At 38.6% G+C, this 19,612-nt stretch overlaps 1 protein-coding gene across 1 annotated transcript in view; it reads left to right on the forward strand.

The window, feature by feature from the left end:
- LOC106905108 (ryanodine receptor 3) overlaps nucleotides 1–19,612 on the forward strand; it is a 114,916-nt gene that overhangs the window by 43,702 nt on the left and 51,602 nt on the right. The window contains exons 16-39 of the mRNA XM_088002843.1: nucleotides 564–659; nucleotides 929–1,047; nucleotides 1,922–2,055; nucleotides 3,599–3,840; nucleotides 4,105–4,297; nucleotides 5,715–5,931; nucleotides 6,004–6,108; nucleotides 6,332–6,334; nucleotides 8,100–8,203; nucleotides 8,913–8,996; nucleotides 9,256–9,415; nucleotides 10,372–10,519; nucleotides 10,763–10,965; nucleotides 11,043–11,217; nucleotides 11,625–11,833; nucleotides 11,919–12,118; nucleotides 12,391–12,457; nucleotides 12,535–12,695; nucleotides 12,789–12,954; nucleotides 13,849–13,935; nucleotides 14,108–14,334; nucleotides 15,397–16,201; nucleotides 16,523–16,723; nucleotides 17,828–17,930. Coding sequence (XP_087858969.1) covers nucleotides 564–659; nucleotides 929–1,047; nucleotides 1,922–2,055; nucleotides 3,599–3,840; nucleotides 4,105–4,297; nucleotides 5,715–5,931; nucleotides 6,004–6,108; nucleotides 6,332–6,334; nucleotides 8,100–8,203; nucleotides 8,913–8,996; nucleotides 9,256–9,415; nucleotides 10,372–10,519; nucleotides 10,763–10,965; nucleotides 11,043–11,217; nucleotides 11,625–11,833; nucleotides 11,919–12,118; nucleotides 12,391–12,457; nucleotides 12,535–12,695; nucleotides 12,789–12,954; nucleotides 13,849–13,935; nucleotides 14,108–14,334; nucleotides 15,397–16,201; nucleotides 16,523–16,723; nucleotides 17,828–17,930 — 4,209 coding nt within the window. The remainder of the gene's footprint in view (nucleotides 1–563; nucleotides 660–928; nucleotides 1,048–1,921; nucleotides 2,056–3,598; nucleotides 3,841–4,104; nucleotides 4,298–5,714; nucleotides 5,932–6,003; nucleotides 6,109–6,331; nucleotides 6,335–8,099; nucleotides 8,204–8,912; nucleotides 8,997–9,255; nucleotides 9,416–10,371; nucleotides 10,520–10,762; nucleotides 10,966–11,042; nucleotides 11,218–11,624; nucleotides 11,834–11,918; nucleotides 12,119–12,390; nucleotides 12,458–12,534; nucleotides 12,696–12,788; nucleotides 12,955–13,848; nucleotides 13,936–14,107; nucleotides 14,335–15,396; nucleotides 16,202–16,522; nucleotides 16,724–17,827; nucleotides 17,931–19,612) is intronic.

Here is a 19,612-nt window from a genome sequence, read left to right on the forward strand (position 1 = left end):
TGCATATTTTTGCTCTCCGTCTATATTTGCCCATGTCTGCTGCCTTATGCAAAGTTTATCTTTCATCCAGACAAACTGAAGCGCTTCTACCCTTCAAGAATGTCCTTCATGTTCTTATTTATACTGATTTCACCTCCTGACTGAAATTAGTCTTCCATCCACGTCTCTCTCCCTTGTTCCCTCCTCCACACACCTGATGTAGCACAGCGCTAACTGGATTTGGGTGGCCTTCTCCCTTTCTTCCCTGCGTGTCTGCATCCCTTGACCCTGTCTTTTTGCTGCTAGGGCATTCATTAACCGAGTTTGTTTGTCAGCAAGTGTTGATGCATTCTCCTTGTCCTACCTCTTTGTCTACTTTAGGCACTTTCAGAAATTAATATGCATACAAATGTCAAAGCAGAACCTCTGATATAACTGGCTTTGGCATTAGTTTAAGGTGTCCCCATTTGGACGACCTTGTTATGTTGTTATAAAAGGAATCATGCAAGCTTTGAAATGTACCAATCAAACATGTTGGTCTGTGGTGCAACATTTAACTTACCCACATTTCTTGTGACTTGCAGCGGCATTGATCAGAGGAAACCGGAACAACTGTACCCAGTTCTCAAACAATTTAGACTGGCTTGTGAGCAAGTTGGAAAGACTGGAGTCTTCTTCAGGTACACCTATCATTCGTCATTGTTACTGTACTGTGCTTCCTGTCAAAGAAAAGCTTTTCAACTTGACCACTGAAACACATTCCCTTCTTTAAATGAGCCCTTCAACTCTTGGCAGTATTTGCCTTTTATATATAGTCTTACATATGTACCAACAGTGTTTTTTTTTGTTTTTTTTTTAATCACACAATCTGTCTCTATGACAAGCGTTCTCTGCTTTATCTTTCCCTTTTGCTTGTGCTAACTAATTGATGCTTTTTGTGGGTATGCAGGCATCTTGGAAGTTCTGCACTGCATCCTAATTGAGAGCCCCGAGGCACTCAATATCATTCAGAAAGGACACATTAAGTCTATTATATCACTGCTCTACAAGCATGGACGCAACCACAAGGTAAGCTCTGAACAGACATCCAGTAGTGAGTGTTAATGCGGGATATTGTTGCACTCTGAAATACGCCTCTTGGTTTTAGCGTTGATGTACAAGTTTATTTTCCTTCCTTTTTGTCTCATTAGAACTAAAACAAAAAAATATAAAAAATGCTGAAACAGATTTTAAACATTTTCCTGAAACAGAACATGCAATTTGCAGCAAGGATAGTTACAGCAAGCTTAAAATAGTAGGTTTTATGATACATGTTCCTCTTCACGTTGTCCTTACCTAAAGAGTAAACTCGACTCACATTTAATTGAAAACAAGTTTTCCCTGGAACTCTGTGTTTATCTCCTCCTCTTCAGCTATTTATTGACAGAACATATCTTGTACCAGCATAAAACTCCTCTCCTGGCAGAGGGTTTCTGGGATGTTAGGTTGCGATGTCTTCCTGACATAAATAAAACTGTTTACCATTGTAATAAAATCAAAGAGCAGACAGCTGGCTGGCCCAGGTCATAAATCTGCCTGAATGCATCATTTTTCGATGGAAGCAGAAGCAAAAGGTCAGTGATTAAGTGGCTTGTCACCTTTGGCTGAGCCTCCTGGGCCATTTAATCCTGTGCTATTGTTAAGTGAATATTATTAGATATGTTTTTTTTTTTTGTTTTTTTTACCTCCAAGAAGCATCACACAGTAATTATGCTATGGTTTAATGGAAACTGGCTGTCCCCAGAGCAACAACTTGGACAGTGATTTGCAATGCAGATCATTAGCCATTTGTGGGAATATATGGATTCATGTTGACGTGCTTAATATGAAAAAAAAATAAAATAAAATAAAGTAAATATTTAACATTTATTTATCCTTCCTGCTGGCTTGCTTTCTTCTTCAGATTTTGGATGTGCTTTGTTCGCTGTGTGTGTGCAATGGAGTAGCTGTTCGGACCAATCAGAACCTCATTTGTGATCACTTGCTGCCCAAAAGAGATCTGCTATTGCAAACCCAACTGGTCAATGATGTCCAGAGGTGAGAGAACGATCTGTTTACCACAATGAAATCATGCCTCTTAAATACTGTACTTCAGGGATTGTTTTATGTCCAACTGAAAGCAGTGAAAAGAACATTACAGTATAACTGGATCCACACACACTTAAGCTGAGAGATTATTTACAATTTGCATAAAGCAGCTCAGTTTTATTATGTAAAGTGAGGGAATATGCATTTCTGACACTGTTAAGCCATTCTAGATATGTAGTTGATCTGTTCCTAGACTAGCTTGTGACGCTGTCAAATTACTGTATGCAATTAGGATAATTTTTAGATAATTTGAGGCTTTGTAACTGATATCTTACAATCCTTGTTGTTTTTCTCCGAAATCGCAGGCCAGAGCACAGAAATCCAGGCAGAAACGCCCTCAAACAAAATCCTCATAACCTTACAGTATCACGACAGTGTCAACAAGCTGTGACTAAAGGTTGTTTTTGCTAAAAGAAAAAAAAAATGTACCAGCATATTGTCCCCACCAGGCTACAAGGAGACAAAGCCATTTGTAAACCTTCTGGCTAAAGAGCGGATCCAAATGTGTGCTTGTTTCTCAGGGAAGCTCAATTACATAATCTCCAAAATATCTAGTCGGCCCTTCTTTTTCTTCTATGTTGTTCATATCACTACTGCTACCCAGGTTTTTTTTGTTGTTGTTGGAGATATCATCTTTTCTTTCACCTGCAGGGGTTTGCCTGCACACAGTCACTGTAAGCTGACAGATGTTGTAACATTTTATCTTTGTCTATCTCTCCCTCATTTCCAGTCAGCGGTGCTTCTTCCTCTTCTTGTTTGTTCTTCTCATTCTTTTTATTTCTGGAGGTTACTTCTTTGTTCTCTTCAGTTTTGCTACAAAGTTTAGTTGGGTTTTAAATGCAGTGGAATTTATTTTAAATTTGTGTCTAATAGGATGCACTCACCAATCTTTATTAGGAACTCCTACTCATTAGTTTTTAACTCAAATTGAGAATTAACCAATCCCATGGCTGCAACTAAATTCATTTAGGTATCCATATGAGGTCTGACGGGGAACTCGGATTTTTCACACAACCATTTCCTGGATTTACAGAGAATGGTTAAGAAAAGGGAATAGAAGACAGCCTTGATTTCAGCTGCATCAATTGGGTGTTAGAATTTGATATAGACAACATGGGAGCTCTGAGGAATATTTTGCACAATGATAGCAGTTGTAAAGATAAAAAGAGTTCCACTCTAAAGCAACCAGGGTTTTACTTAGTGAAATGTCTGATGAGGCTATTGTCAATAAAAATGGTTTTAGGTCTGTTTTTGACTGAACGACAAACAGGTTAATAGGGCACACTGTCAAAGAGTTGTAGAATCATTATATAAAATAATCTAATAGTATCACGGATCAGGGTTGAAGTAATACTGCTGTCATTTAGCCTTATTTTTTGCACAGTATGCACTTTTCTTGAGGGTAAATTTCCATATTTACAGTGGAGTCCTGACAACATCTTTTATGGTCTGATGCACATTAATGATTTTTTTTGTTTCACTTCATTTCCAGCATGAGACCAAACATCTTCTTGGGGGTCAGTGAGGGCTCTGCTCAGTACAAGAAGTGGTACTATGAACTGATGATTGATCAGGTGGACCACTTTGTGACCAGTGAGCCCTCTCACCTGAGAGTGGGCTGGGCCAACACCAAAGGTTACGCACCCTATCCTGGAGGAGGGGAGGGCTGGGGGGGCAACGGAGTTGGTGACGACCTCTACTCATTTGGCTTTGATGGGCTCCATCTTTGGTCAGGTGAGTGAGTGGAAGAACATTTGTGAAAGTGTCTGTTTGGTAGTGACAGTAATAACCTAACAAGTCAAAGATGAATGGTATTCCTGGGAGTCAGCCAGGTTACATCCAGACAGTCAGTACTCTGCAGGAGTGATTTCCTTGCCCAGACTGTGTGTCGAGGCGTGTAAATGTGCTCCATCCTGTGTCTGTTGGAAAGATCTGCTCTGTGCCAGCTCGGCTCACCAGGTCCACGTTCACACACCCGTGTGTTTACCTCCCAAATAGGCCGTATCCCGCGGGCTGTCGCGTCTCTGAACCAGCATATCCTGACTTCGGAAGATGTGGTGAGCTGTTGTCTGGACCTGGGAGCTCCCAGCATCTCCTTCAGGATAAACGGACAGCCGGTCCAGGGCATGTTTGAAAATTTTAACACAGACGGACTCTTTTTCCCCGTCGTCAGCTTCTCTGCAGGGGTCAAGTGAGTGTTTATTTCCTTTCCACTCTGAGTTGGATGAATCTATGCTTTTTGAAACGGACCTTAGTGTTTTACCTGCAAAACCTGCAATTTTACCCAAAAGATAGCTGTTATGTCCTTTTGACAGCTCCATAGGTAAAAACTCTGAAATAAATGAAATAAAGGCATGAAATAGGTATTGTGGTAACGCTTGTGTTTAATAGAATAATCCGAATCAGCACCTTCTACAAGGTGTAAAACAAGTTACACAATCACTGGCACCTAGCTGAGGTTTTGGAGCCACAAACAATCCACTTAAATTTGTTTTATTGTTGTTCAGACTTCAATTTTGACTGTTTTTCATAATGTCCAGGTGAGTCTCAGTAATTTCAGGAATTCAATTCAGAAGTTAAAACTTACATATTGCATAGATTTATGATATATAGTGATAGATTTCGAATGCTTTTTCTGTTGATTTTAGATGATTATAGTTTACATTGAATGAAAATCCAAAATTCATTTTCACAGAAAAAAAAACATTTAAAAAAACCCAAAAATTTTACACAAGGTTTATTTTGTGACCATTTATGAGGAAAACTGTTGATATTTCTCGTATAGACTGTCGTCGTCAATTTAAATTAAATAGGATAAGCCATAATAGGTCATTGTAAAGAACATGGTTATTCACACAGTTTTCTATCCAAACACAGGAACAGAACCGAATTGTCCTCTTTTAAGATGAAAATAAATTTTGCATTCGCTTCGAACATCGAAGACTTCTAAAAAAGTAGAGAGGAACAGAATCCCAGCTGCTTGGGGTCTGTTTTGAAGTTTTCACAGTCAGGGATGATTTGGGGGAGTCATGCCATGTTCTGGAGGACTTTATGACGTATTATCCAGGGGAAAATCAGAGACACCAGTGCAAATGAGCTTAAGGCCACTATTAAAGCAACCTGGACTTCCTTAACACCTCAGCAGAGTCACAGTTGTTGCAACTAGTGTGGCTTGGTTGGAAAGTTCTTTCAAATGTACAATGCTGGTGTGAACAGCGCCAGATGGGTAACACACCTACAAGCCTGTGCTTGGAACTGACCCAGTGAACGTGTGACTTCATGGATTTAAACATGTGGTGAAGTGAAAGTCACAACTTTGTGCTCAATAATTGAGGACTGTAGTCAGAGTGAGACTTGGTTGTGTCATCTCTAGTACTCCAGAAGCTATTTTTGGGCAGCCCCTTGAGGAGCTCTTCACTGTCTTTCAGAGTTCAGCCTGCCTCTGGTTGAGGGGGTTTAAGAGATGTTATCTTTTGTGTGTGTGTGTGTAGGGGGTAGTCCCGGGGACTTGATTCCATCTTTTTATTTAAGTATTCACTTCCAGTTATCTTCCCCTAATAGAAGATTAACAACAGATGATCATTTGTTTTTGTTTTTTTTCCTTTAAGGGTTCGCTTCCTGTTGGGTGGCCGACATGGTGACTTTAAGTTCCTGCCACCGTCAAGCTATGCTCCATGTTATGAGGCTTTGCTGCCAAAAGAGAAGATGAAGGTGGAGCCGGTGAAAGAGTACAAAAGAGATGTGGAGGGAGTCCGCGATCTGCTTGGGACCACCCAGTTCACCTCACAGGCCTCCTTCATTCCCACTCCTGTAGAGACCAGCCAGGTAAGCTCACAGGATCTGTTTGAAAACTTACTTTGCAGCAGGAACAGTTCAAAAGTAATGTCTCTGCCTCAGGTTGTCATGCCGCCTCACTTGGAGAAGGTTCGAGACAAGCTGGCTGAAAACATACACGAACTGTGGGGTATGAATAAGATTGAATTGGGATGGACTTATGGCAAGGTAAGAAAGTAGTGCCTTACTATTTTAAGTTCATCACATTGACAGAAAAATAAAAAGCATGCTCCATACATTTTTGCCACGTTTGCCAAGAAATTAACATCCGTATACTGCATATTTTCTTAATACAAAAAAGTGGAACATTAGTCTTAAGAAGCAATAACATCACAATTGCCTGTACATCATCTTGCTTTCTCTTCTATAATTTGCTGTTCACTCCTAAAAGAGGGTAAGTGGAAAAAAGATCAGTCATTGTTTTTAATGTCCATTGCTTTTCATATCCCTCATTTAGACCCTTCACTCTAGTTTGTTTGTAGATTGTAAAGTCGGTGCTTTGTTTGGTGTGTTTTAGTAAAAGTCATGAATTATTGTTTCACTCATGGAAAAAAACCTGAATGTTTGACCAGTTTGACAATCCAAAAATAAAGTCTGGGTTTGCTTTAATAACATTTTTATTTTATTTTTTTGTAAAGGGAAAAAAAAAAAAAAAAAAAAAAAAGAAAACACCAAACCTGTGATAGTCTTCAGACAATTATTTAACGCAGGACGGATGGTTTCAAAATTCAAAATAATAAGCCAACCTGTTTTTACATTGTCAAAGTGGAAAACTAATTTTATGCCACCTAACATCATTTTTCTGCCACAGTTAGATACAAGTATTTGCACAACTTTATACACTGGAGTTGACAATGGTTACCTTTGCATACAAACTGAAGAGTTAGTATGCAAATAACAAAATCTAATCACATGCATTATGTTAGTTCTTTAATTTTCACATTAGAAAATTAATGTTAAACAGCTGTGCAGTTATTTTTCAGTATTTTTTCAGAACAAAAACAAAACATAATAGAGATGTGCTTTAAAATCTTCTTTAACATCATATATTAGTGGCACTAATATCTGACCGAGTGAAGACAAGCCTTTGTGATTTCTACATTGAGGAAGTACCTTAACTGAGAACTACAAAAGGAAATAGAAGTTATTTGCTAGAAGCTTCTTACACCTTTTGGGCTTCTTCAGATTTCATTTTATTTGCCAAACTGATGTGGAAAATAGCTAACTTTGATTCTTACAGTCATGCCAGCTTCTGCATGGAACACTGATGTGGTTAGCATGGTTTCAGTTTTCACAGCTATCTGTTGAGAAACAACCACAACTCAGTGTTGTCAACCATGGCCAGAAAGTACAATTATGCAAAACTCAATTCACATATGATTTACTTGTACACAATCATCAAAATATCAATGGCTAAATAAAATTTTAGTCACCAGGCAACAAATCAACATTAGATTTATGCCTTTATAATGTCAATGCATCAATTTTGTGTAAATAGTAGGTTTGATGATAAAATAGTTAATTTTGACTAGGTCTGAGTAGTGAACATAATAGCAAGTGTGTACATATTAAAAATAAGATAACGGCAACAACAGATACCTTCTCATGCATAATTTACCTTAAAAATATTTTTTAGCGAAAGGATGAACAATCAGAAGAAGAAAACATTTCCATACTTTTGGTATTGTTTAAAATAGAGCTGGCTCATACTTTTGAACAAATATAAATAAATAACACTGCTACATATTTATGCACAGTCTTGCATGTTTTCCTACCAAATACTCACCATTGTCATGTTGCCTCCAATGGGCAGCAATGCCAAAGGGATTATTTGACATAATGTCAAGCATTAAGGAATGCATTAAAGTGCTTAGTATTCCAGCCACACGCCTCTCTATTTCTCTCCCTGACGAAAACATGCTCCCCTGTTCCTCTTCCATAACATGTTCACTAGAGAAAACTCTTATCACCGCAAGCAGTTGCACTCTGAACGTAGACCTCATGCCCGCCCTCTTGTTAGTTCACAGTGACTTACAAGGATGTAGTTTCCACATGCATTTATTTACAAAGACCTGTAATTTGTTGTAATTTAGGACGGTGTGACTGATAAGCAACAATGATGAAAATGCCCACAGACTGACATGTTTTCACTTTTACAGATAAGAGATGATAACAAACGACAGCATCCTTGCCTTGTTGATTTCTCCAAGCTGCCAGAAACAGAGAAGAACTACAACCTGCAGATGTCAACAGAAACACTGAAGTATGTTTAGGTTTATGGGTGGATCATTTTTCTTATTTTTAAATGTGTTTGGTTTTGAACGGAGACTGTCTAGGCACAAAAATGTTAGGCATATTCAAAGAAACAGCAAAAAAAAAAAAAAATGTTTCACTGTAATCTCACTACTGAGAGAACTTTTAAGTCGGTTACAGCAACTCTCACAGCAACTACAGCAGCTGTAAGAAAATATAAAAGACATCCATTTAAATTTTTCACAATTTATATTGTTTTTCTCACAAAAATCAAAACAAAATTGTGAAGTTTGTAGTTTTAATGAGACAAAAGGCATAAAAGTTTAACAACTATTAAATATATGTCAATACATCTGGTACATATATGTGAGCTAATGTCTTTTAGAGATTACACACTGACATTTTATAGTGCTAGCAACCCCAAATGCAAATATATTTGATAATGACAGTTTTGCTCTGGCTAATTACATGTTAATTACCAAAATACTTCCTAAATGGTATTATGGACATAAAATTCTTCCTCTTTGATCTTCTGCAGTGAAAGGTACTGAAGCACTACACTTAGGGGTTGGTGCAGTAGATAAGGATCTTTTCTCAAGGAATCAAATCCGGACTATTACTTTTATCTGTGTTGAGATGCATTCACGTCAGCGGTGATGTTTGGGTGATGAATGAGTAAAATCTGCAGACTAACTTCTATTTTTTTTTTCTATTCAAAGGACCCTGCTAGCATTAGGTTGCCGTATTGTCCAAGTGAATCCAAATGCAGAGGAGTCTCTCAAAAAAATAAAATTACCCAAGAAGTAAGTTGCATGATTTTAGAAACAGAGACAGCTGTTTAAATATTGACTTGTCCTTATGATGTGTTGTAACCATGCATTTTAGATGTATGTACAAAGATCATGCTAAGCATTTCCAGACAGTTAAAGCAAAAAATTATATATTATTGTTAATCTGTACTACTAAGCTGTAAATGTTAGCAAAAAACTCAATGTGGATTCACTCTGTAATACTACAGACTTTACCGGAGGTAAAAATGCTCATCACTTCCACTCTTTTCAGCTACATGATGTCCAATAGCTATAAACCATCCCCTCTGGACCTATCGGACATCAAACTGACACCAGGCCAGGAGCTGCTGGTGGACAAACTAGCAGAGAATGCACACAATGTTTGGGCCAAAGACCGCATCAAGCAGGGATGGACTTACGGCATTCAGCAGGTTTGCTGCGATTTTGAATTTTATGCAGTTTCATTATTCAGATAAATTTTTATACAAGTTTTTTCTTAGTGATGTATTTCTTACCAAACCGCTCCTTTATTTATTTGTCCTGTCTACGTGTACCTTTGTAGAGCACCTGCTAGAGAGTCTGACATTTCATTGCGATAAAACAACAGTAAAATATTCTGTAGGGGTGGAACATGCTGTACAGAGCACTATCAAGTGCTCAAATTCACAGCTGCAGATTTTCTTTAGCTGTTTTCATACTGTTGGCGTGACTGTAAATAATGATGTTGTCATTGCTTTGTTTTAATTTCTGTCAATAAATAATGTGGCCTTTGTTGCACACTCTCTATGATTACACTATCAATGTTAATTTATTTTATTTACACAATTTGAGCTGGAGCAGTTTTGCATAATAATTTATCTCATTGATCTGGAATAGATGAATGGAGGTACCCTACGCAGAAGAAAAAATGTCTGTTTAGTGAATGCAACGGAGATGATAATAATAATAATAATAATAATAAGTGCGTCTACATGTGCATCTACTACAAGAGCTTGCTTTGCCAGTCGACATTTAAACTTTTGAGCAATAATATAGACAGATATTCATGTTCTGAACCTATAATAAACCATGTTTAGTCACTGAATACAGATCTGCTTATAACGTACTTAAATGATCCATACATCATTGTGCCATGGCCCCATAGGGATTAATTCCAGTGGAAATGACACAGAAAAATAGACTGCTACAGGATGAGCAGCTACAGCCCCAAAGCACTAATTGTCTAATTATTTTTAATTAATGGCTTTGACAGCAAAGTTATGACAGCACAATTTTCATCACTAAATCAACTTGTTAGTCCAAAGGTGAGGAAACAAATGCTGATGTTTGTGAAAAGATTTCAACCAAATGCATGTATATAACTGCCGAAGGCCTCATCTCTATACAGGATTTGAAGAGCAAGCGTAACCCTCGTCTGGTTCCCTACGTGCTGCTGGATGAGCGGACCAAGAAGTCAAACAGGGACAGCCTGCGAGAGGCTATCCGCACCATGATTGGCTATGGATACAACATAGAGCCTTCAGACCAGGAAGGAGGTGAGTTTTTTACTATTGCATATTAAGATGGACCCTTGTTCAGATTTCTTGGTACGTGGTAATCTCCTGATTGGATTATGTCCTTTCTTGTTTTTATAATGCAGAAAAAGGAACATGAAATGCTAAAGTTTAATTGCAACCACAGGCACATTACTATTTTTTTTTTCAACTAATGAGGTTTTGTGTGACTGTTTCCATTCCGATTCTTTATCCGGCATGGCCTTTGTTCTGCTGACCTTGAAGGCCAAGTGGCTGAACGGGTCAGCGTCGATAAGGTCCGCTTCTTCAGAGTCGAAAGGACATATGCGGTGAAGTCTGGAAAGTGGTACTTTGAATTTGAGGCTGTCACTGGAGGAGACATGAGAGTGGGCTGGGCCAGGCCTGGGTGCAAACCTGATGTGGAACTTGGAACGGATAAACTTGCTTTCGTCTTTGATGGATACAGGGTAAGTTTTTCAAACCAAAATCAATCTCCATCATTCTGAACTTTAAATTTAAACTTGTTTCTTCATGTTGTACACAGGGCCACTGTCTGAACATCGGTAGCAGATTATTTGGGCGCTGCTGGCATGCTGGGGATGTAGTCGGCTGTATGATCAACATGGAGGACAAGTCTATGATTTTCACCCTTAATGGAGAGATCCTGATCACAACCAAGGGTTCTGAACTCTGTTTCACTGACTTTGAAACTGAGGATGGTGAGGATGAGTATATTTTAATGTTTTTATCTGTTTTAATCTTTTTCAAAATCTCTTTCTCACTGTTTATTCTATGTCACATGCTGTTTGCATTTTAATTATGTTAAGCACTTTGAAATGCCTTGCTGCTGAAATGTGCTATACAAATAAAATTTGATTGATTGATTGATTGATTTAAAAATAGTAATGGTCAGAGTGACTTGTGCTCATTTTAGATCTAGAAATGTGGAACTGATGCACTGATGGGAGAAAAAAAAAGTAAAATGTTTAGAAAGAACTAGTTTTATGTTACAAAATCTTACCTAAAGTTACAAAAGTCTTTCTACAAATGCCGGATGGATTTTTCTTCAGTCTTTGTTCTCATGTTCTTGGAGGCTCATTCATTTATCCGTCTTGTTTCTCCTCAGGATTTATTCCAGTGTGTAGTCTCGGTCTTGCTCAGGTGGGGCGCATGAATCTGGGGAAAGACGCTAGCACTTTCAAATACTACACCACATGTGGCCTGCAAGAGGGATTCGAACCATTTGCAGTCAACATGAACCGGGAGGTCACAATGTGGTTCAGCAAGCGTCTGCCTACTTTTGTCAACGTGCCGAAGGACCACAACCACATTGCAGTAAGACAGAAGCGCATTTCAGTCAAATTTGGTTGTTGGAAAAACAAAACCAGTGAGTCGTGGAAGCTTTTCTTTCCGCTTGCAGGTAACCAGAATTGACGGCACCATTGACAGCCCCCCGTGTCTGAAGGTCACCCACAAGACGTTTGGCACCCAGAACAGTAATGCTGACATGGTGTTCTGTCGTCTCAGCATGCCAGTAGAGTTCCACTCTTTCTTCAAGCAGAGCCCCACAGTTGACATAAACGGCATACATGAAGAGGATTTGCTCAAAGTTAAACACAGGTTCTGGTTGTCTGAGAAATTTGATTTAAAGTCTTAATACAATGATGTTCCCAACACCCTTTTCCACGGTGTCTTTAAATGCATAAAATGCATAGATGTTCTGGTTAAGTGACTAAATATAAGAGGTTTTAAGGGTTATAAATACTTTTGCAAAGCGCTGCTTCTCAATTATGAAAGTAAATGAGTTACACTTGATGTAATAAACTAAAACCTAAACTAAAATGGCTGGCCATAAATCTTAATATTGACTTGTTTAAATTGATCTTGTGTAGATATCCATTAAGATCTGTTCGACACAGTGAGGAAAGTAGACGAGTGGACTACAGCAGCATCACCACGGTATTAAAAAAAATCTCCTCTAATGGTGCCTCATGTTTGCCACCTACATTCCTCACTAACTCTTTGTTTTTTTACAGTACTACCACTCGGTGAGAATCTTTGCAGGTCAGGACCCCTCCGGTGTGTGGGTTGGATGGGTTACCCCCGACTACCATTACTATAGCAACAACTTCAACCTCAGCAAGAACAGAACTGTCACTGTAACCCTGGGTGATGAACGTGGACGAGTTCATGAAAGGTTTTTCATGATTTTCCTTCTCCTGATTTAATGGATTAGGTCTTATGTGTGCTAAATACTGAAAAATGCCAATTTCTGCTCATGCATGAACAGTGTGAAAAGGAGCAACTGCTACATGGTGTGGGGTGGTGACATGACCAGTGGTGCACACGCCTCCAGCCGCAGCAACGTTGATCTGGACATTGGCTGTTTAATAGATCTGTCCACTGGCATGGTTACTTTCACTGTCAATGGAAAGGAGTTATCGACATCCTACCAGGTGCTGACTCACTAGAGCATTTTAATTTTGTTACGTTTTTTTTAAATTATCTAATGTCTGCTTTTGGAAATCTACATTAATATTCAGTCAGATTGTTTAAAGGTTGTGATTTTCAAAAGACACTTTTAATCCGGCAAAAAGTCAATGAAGACATGTATTCTAATTTATTGAATATCACTGTCTATATTTGAGCTTGTATGCATTTGCAACCTCCTGCAACCCCAAAAAATAGATCATAAAAAAAAAAAAGATTACACCTTTAGGCAATGAACCCTATTTTCCAACTATGTGTGTTATTTTAGTTAAAAACTCCCTGTGTTGGAAGACATATCAAATTTACCTTTTACAATTTCCAACTGGTTTTTGATGTTTTTAAAATCTAGAATGCCTTACAGGAGCTTTATTTGTTCACACCAGTCATTTGAAATATGCTTTTCTTCAGTCTCCTCACTCTATCTGCAGGTCAGATTGTAGCTTGAGAGTCAGTCATTCTAAAGCTTTGCATATTTTTCTGACAGAGCTCTGACGTCTGTATTGTTGAACTCCTGACTTGGAATATGCTTTTTCTGGATGTACTTTGAGAGCTAAACCTTGAAGAATCTTTCAAGCAGTATAATCTTCTTACATTTTTCCCTTGCTGAAATTATGTGCGACTTCACCCGGTACTGACTCACCCTTCCAGTCAACACTGTAATGATCTCACACACACACACACACACACACGCACACACACGCACACACACACACACACACACACACTTGCTCACTAAGTACTACTTTTTCATGACGCATCACCAAAATGCTTCCTGTAAGTCCTTCCCTCTTGCTCCTACTAAACCTTGTCTTTTTTTTTTTTTTTTTACTTTAACATGAATGTTCTTTTCTCTGCTCCAGGTGGAACCAAACACAAAGCTCTTTCCTGCCGTGTTTGTCCGACCCACCAGCCCAAACCTCTTTCAGTTTGAGCTGGCTAAGATAAAGGTACACTGTTGCTTTTTTCCAACATACTCTTGTTCTACCACTTGAAATAGTTCAATTCATCTAATTACTTCAGAAGATGTAATTGCTTATATAATATGAACTGAAACATGCTCAAGTGCTCAAACATGTATGAATATACGTATATATATATACATTTGCTTGTGCTGCACAGAACGCAATGCCACTGTCATCAGCCATCTTTAAGAGCGAACACAAGAACCCGGTGCCTCAGTGTCCGCCCCGACTGGATGTCCAGACAATCAATGCAGTGCTGTGGAGCCGCATGCCCAACATCTTCCTCAAAGTGGAAACAGCCAGAGTGAACGAGAGGCACGGCTGGGTGGTTCAGTGTGTGGAGCCTCTGCAGATGCTGGCAGTTCACATTCCTGAGGAGAACAGGTGGTGCACCCAATTAGTTTGCAGTAGCTGAGGGATAAAAAAACAAAACAAAAACAAATTACTTTTTCTTAATATTATGCCTTTCACCTTTATGACATAACAAGGAACCTTAATCAAATAATAATCCTCAGTGGGCTTTTGGTAACTCGCTGTCAAGGACCAACAACAAGAAATCGACTAATTGTTGCCAAGACTTAATTGCCCTCAACCTGGGATGGATTCTTAAGCTGTTTCTGTTTTCATATAGCACTAAAAGAACATCCACAAGTGGAAAACAGCCATGACAAATTGGTAATCCTGTACGTAATCCAGAAAAATCTCCCCCTGAGGTTACGCTGAGTAACGCCGTGACATAAAAAGGGAAAAGAATTAAAAGCTTGAACTCAGTTTCAGTGTTAAATGTTAAATAGTGTGGCAGTGCAGAAGTACTGATCAACTATGGCTATTTGAAAGGGATTATTCCAGGATAGCACATCAGCAAATCTCTAATAAAATGACTGGAGGTTTTATGGTTCAGCGATAAGATTACATTCAAGTTCTTCTTTTTCACTCACTGTTTATTTTTGGTTATCAGTACAACTAACTAAATAATGATATCTTCTCTTCTCAGTCCAGAGACATTCAAGGGATGAAAGGGTGATTGTTATTCCTGTGTGTCTCTGTGTTGGCCTTTGAGAAACTGGGAACACATTTATTGACCATTTTCAATCCTTACCCCACTCCAACCCCCAAGGATAAAAGGATAATTGGGTGTAGATGATGAATGGATGATATAAAGTAGTGAATCCAGATACACCCCACACTTTTCATATTACCAGCGCTATCCCTTTCTTCCTGTTGCACAACTTTTTACTTGAAATTCTATTTAACCATGTTCACGTTTGTTGTTTTAATGTGACAAAATGAAAAAAAATAAATAAGACACATGAAATTCTATTTTGATTTTACTATCCAGGAATCATATTCAGATTGGTGCCGTGTTAAATCTAGTTAAATTTTAGTAAATGTCATTTTAGTAAATTTTAGTAAATGTCGTGTGTGTCTCTTCCTCCCCTTTCAAAGGTGTGTCGACATTATGGAGCTGTCAGAGCAGGAGGACATGAGGAAGTTCCACTATCACACGTTGAAGCTCTACTGTGCCCTGTGCGCGCTGGGAAACACCCGCGTTGCCCACGCCCTCTGCAGCCACCTGGACCAGTCGCAGCTCTTATACACCATAGATAATCAGTACCTCTCTGGCATGTTACGGGAGGGATTCTACAATGTTCTGATCAGCATCCACTTAGAAACCGCCAAGGAGGCCAGGCTCATGATGAAAGATGAGTTCATCATTCCAGTCACAGCTGAGACACGCTCAATTCGTCTCTTTTCCAGCGCCTCTAAAAAGCACAGCCCACCAGGGGTGGGACTTAGCACCTCCCTAAAACCCCGCCTCAACTTTACCCCGCCATGCTTCATCAGCACCAAGAGGGATTATCTATACAGTCCGCAGATCCCACTGGATGCACTTAAGGAAAAAGCTATTTCAATGCTGACAGAAGCTGTTCAAGGCGGCGGGCACCACATTCGAGATCCTGTTGGAGGAGGCGTAGAGTATCAGTTTGTCCCAATCCTGAAGCTCATTAGCACCTTGCTGACTATGGGGGTTTTAGGTAGCGAGGACGTTCAAAAGATTTTACTGCTCATTGACCCGAATGTGTTCAGAGATACTCGCGAGGAAGGGGTTCCAGGGCCCACGGACAAAGAGGGACTCACTGGGACTGAGGGCAAGGCAGTTGAAGCGGGAGAGGAGGAGGCAGCAGAGGAGGCCAAACAGCCAATGAAAGGACTGCTGGAGAAGAGGCTGCCAGAGCCCGTCAAACGACTGGTAACAATGAAAATAAGAAATACCACTGAACTACTGAAATAAAATCAATTCTCGAGTAGATAATGATTTATTGAAAAACATCTGTAAATGTGTTGGTACTAATTTCTAAGAACGGCCACAGCTCTTTTCTTTATCATTTTCTCAAGAAGTGGTTCATTGTAATAATCCTATCAAAAGTCATTCAAACATGAAATGATGTATTTTGAGTGGATAATGTATAAACTCTAAGGCTGCTTTATCCAGGTCTTGAGAAAACAAAGCAGTACTCAAAACCACCTTCATCTCTGAGAATCGTGTCTTCTCCCTTTGTCTGCTCCCCAGATGTGTGAGCTGCTTCATTATTTCTGCGACTGCGAGCTGAAGCACCGTATTGAGGCCATTGTGTCCTTTTCAGACAGCTTTGTCTCCAAACTGCAGTACAACCAGAAGTTCCGCTACAATGAGCTCATGCTGGCCCTCAATATGTCGGCAGCCGTTACAGCGAAGAAGACCAAAGAGTTCAGATCTCCTCCTCAGGAGCAGGTCAGACAAGATCACAGTTAAAAAATGATTCTGATGTTGAACCTTCAACATCAAAAACTAAATTGTGAGCTGATATAAAAAAATCAGTCAGTTTGTGTTTGTTTGAAGCTATTGTTCAAAAGACAGAGCCAACCAATGATTGGAGCTAAACGCAACAGACTTATGCAGCACCCACCCACACATAAACCCGACCCCGGATAAGTGGAAGAAAATAAAATGGATGGATGGATGGATGGATGGATGGATGGATGGATGGATGGATGGATGGATGGATGGATGGATGGATGGATGGATGGATGGATGTGATGGGAAAGGAAAAGTTTCTGTCAGTTTGATAAAATGTGACATACTATGTTTTGAACAATTAACTTTTAATTTGGACTAAAATTACTTTAATTTGGACTAAAATTAGAATTGATCGGTTACAACTTTGCAGTTGGATTATTTGATGCTTCTGTTGATGTTTGCTATGTGATCTAAAGCTGAAAAGTTTCTTTTTAGGTTACAATATGTTGCCACAAAAAGGCCTTGCAGGCACCCTGTCTCCAGCTGCGTATGTGACTAGATATTGGGATAGTGTTGCATAGAGCCTATGATTCATTTATATGAATGGATAATTTCCCATCCATCCATTAGTCTACAGGGGTTTGCATCATTAGTCTTCCAATTTTGTCTTTTGGCCTCAAGAGAATGAGAGCTGCTCCTTGTCCCAAATGTTTCTGAAACTGTTCTATATCTTCCATAGAGCTTAAAGGCAAATTCATCCCGTGCACCGCTGAGAACCGCACACACATTCAGCTGAGTGTCTCTTAAAAGTCACAGCTGGAGACAAAGTACCCCACTTCTCTTATGGTTTAATGTCTTGCATTGCCCTTTTGCCTGCTGCTACAGAGACTTTTATTCACTAACGCAGTTTTATTTTTTGCCTTTTTTGTAAATCTGACATTGATGTATCATATTGAGATGACATGAAATGAAAGGCAAGATGAGTCATCAGTTAAATACATAAACCTTTAATAGAAAGGGACAGCTTCAAATGATACTCAAATGCATATATTGTACAGTGGATACACTTGTCTGATTTCATATTTTCTCCCATTTCAGATCAACATGCTGCTGACTTTCAGTATGGGAGACGACTGTCCGTGTCCTTCAGAAATACAGGAGGAGCTGTACGACTTCCACAACCAACTGCAGCTCCACTGTGGTAAGATGCAAATGTAGGAAAAACGTTACGAGCGTCTTCTACGTGCGTACTGTATAAATGTTTTTTAATGCAATGTAATGAACTTATAATGCACTAGTCAATTTTAAAATTTGTTACAGGAGATTCACAAAGGCAGCATAAACTATTGCTGTATGTGAACATATAGCAATACAACAAAGGCTTATTTAAAAATAAGTAGGAATTGCAATCACACAACTGTCTCTTTCTGTTGTCTTATTACAAATAAAATTGTGTAACACAGACACAAGACCTTGTAAAAGTATTCACACCTGTTGCAGTTTTACACATTTTTGTCACATTACAACCACAAACTTCAGGGCGTTATCCAATATTATCTACAAAAAAGTATTGCTTAATTATGAAGTGAAAGATGAGGCATGGTTTACTTTGTATTTTTTTTCCTTCTCTACTTTACCACTTTATGCGACCACTTTAATTACTGCTGCAAATATTGTGGATTCTTTTCAGTCTTTGTACTTATCAAGATTAAAATTTCTGTACATTTTTTCTTTGCAAAATGTTGAATGTGGATTAAGACTGGATAGAAATCATCTTTAAATCCTTTTAAGTATTGCCACAAATTTCCATCTGGGCTTTAACTGGGCCATTTTAACTAGTAAATATGCTTTGATTAAATTAATCTTATTACATCTCTGGCTAAATACTTTGAGTTGTTGTCAAACTAGAAGCTCAACCTCAAAAACCAAAAAGAAAACTAAAACCATATTTCATTTTTCTTATAGTTTGTAGTTGTGCTGGTCTGTCACATAAAGTTAGTGCCCAAAAAAATAAAATAAAATTTGCAAAAACATCAAGGTGTCTGCATACTTTTGTAATTCGCAAGATTACAAAAGTGTTTTGTGAATTACAAAATACTTTGTATTTTGTGATTTTAGCCAACATATTTAGCCAAAAATATTGGCTAAAATATTTATGCTCATTGGAGTTTCGCAAAAGCTTTTGGAGAGGAAGAATATAGCTGGACAACTGTGCAGTACAGGAGCTCAGTAGCCAGAGAGAGTTAAATATCAATACCTCTGAACCTCCTTCGTTCTGAGTGGATGGCAGGGCAACAGCCTGGCCAGTAAATCCTAAATGTATTTAGGTCTAAGACCCTTTAGGGCTTTAAAGGTAAGTAATGACTTTGCTCCTTTGCTCACCTGATTTACACTAATAATTTATAGGTTCTTCTAAAACACAAGGTAAGGTCAGAAGAATGTAAGAAAATTCACATTTTAATAGCAATTTGGAGCTTGTGGTTGCTGGTTTAATTAAAACATTCATGGATAATGGATTTTTGAATCTGCTTTTTGGTGTCCTGGTTATTTATCACACAAGCTCTAAAATGTTTGCATAGCCTAGTAAAATGGCAGCTTTTTGTCCTACATAGTTTAGCTAAGAAACACAAGGAAAAATGTTGAGATAAAAATAAATCAACAAGTATTCATTCATAAATATTGAAATTGGATTAAATGGAGCATCAAACAAGGTATGGATGTTGCCATGCATGCAGCCAGATTATTGCTGTTTTTGTTTTTATTTGCAAGATATGTCACTGTGAAATGATATTTTGTGATTAGTTTTTTCATTAGATTTTTCCTAAGAACATGTTTAGAATGTAAATAACTAAATATAGAATAAATCTTTATGCAATTAAAAAG

Source organism: Poecilia mexicana, unplaced genomic scaffold, assembly GCF_051168715.1.
Source record: "Poecilia mexicana isolate PSO_F unplaced genomic scaffold, ASM5116871v1 scaffold_22, whole genome shotgun sequence".
Classification (NCBI taxonomy): domain Eukaryota; kingdom Metazoa; phylum Chordata; class Actinopteri; order Cyprinodontiformes; family Poeciliidae; genus Poecilia; species Poecilia mexicana.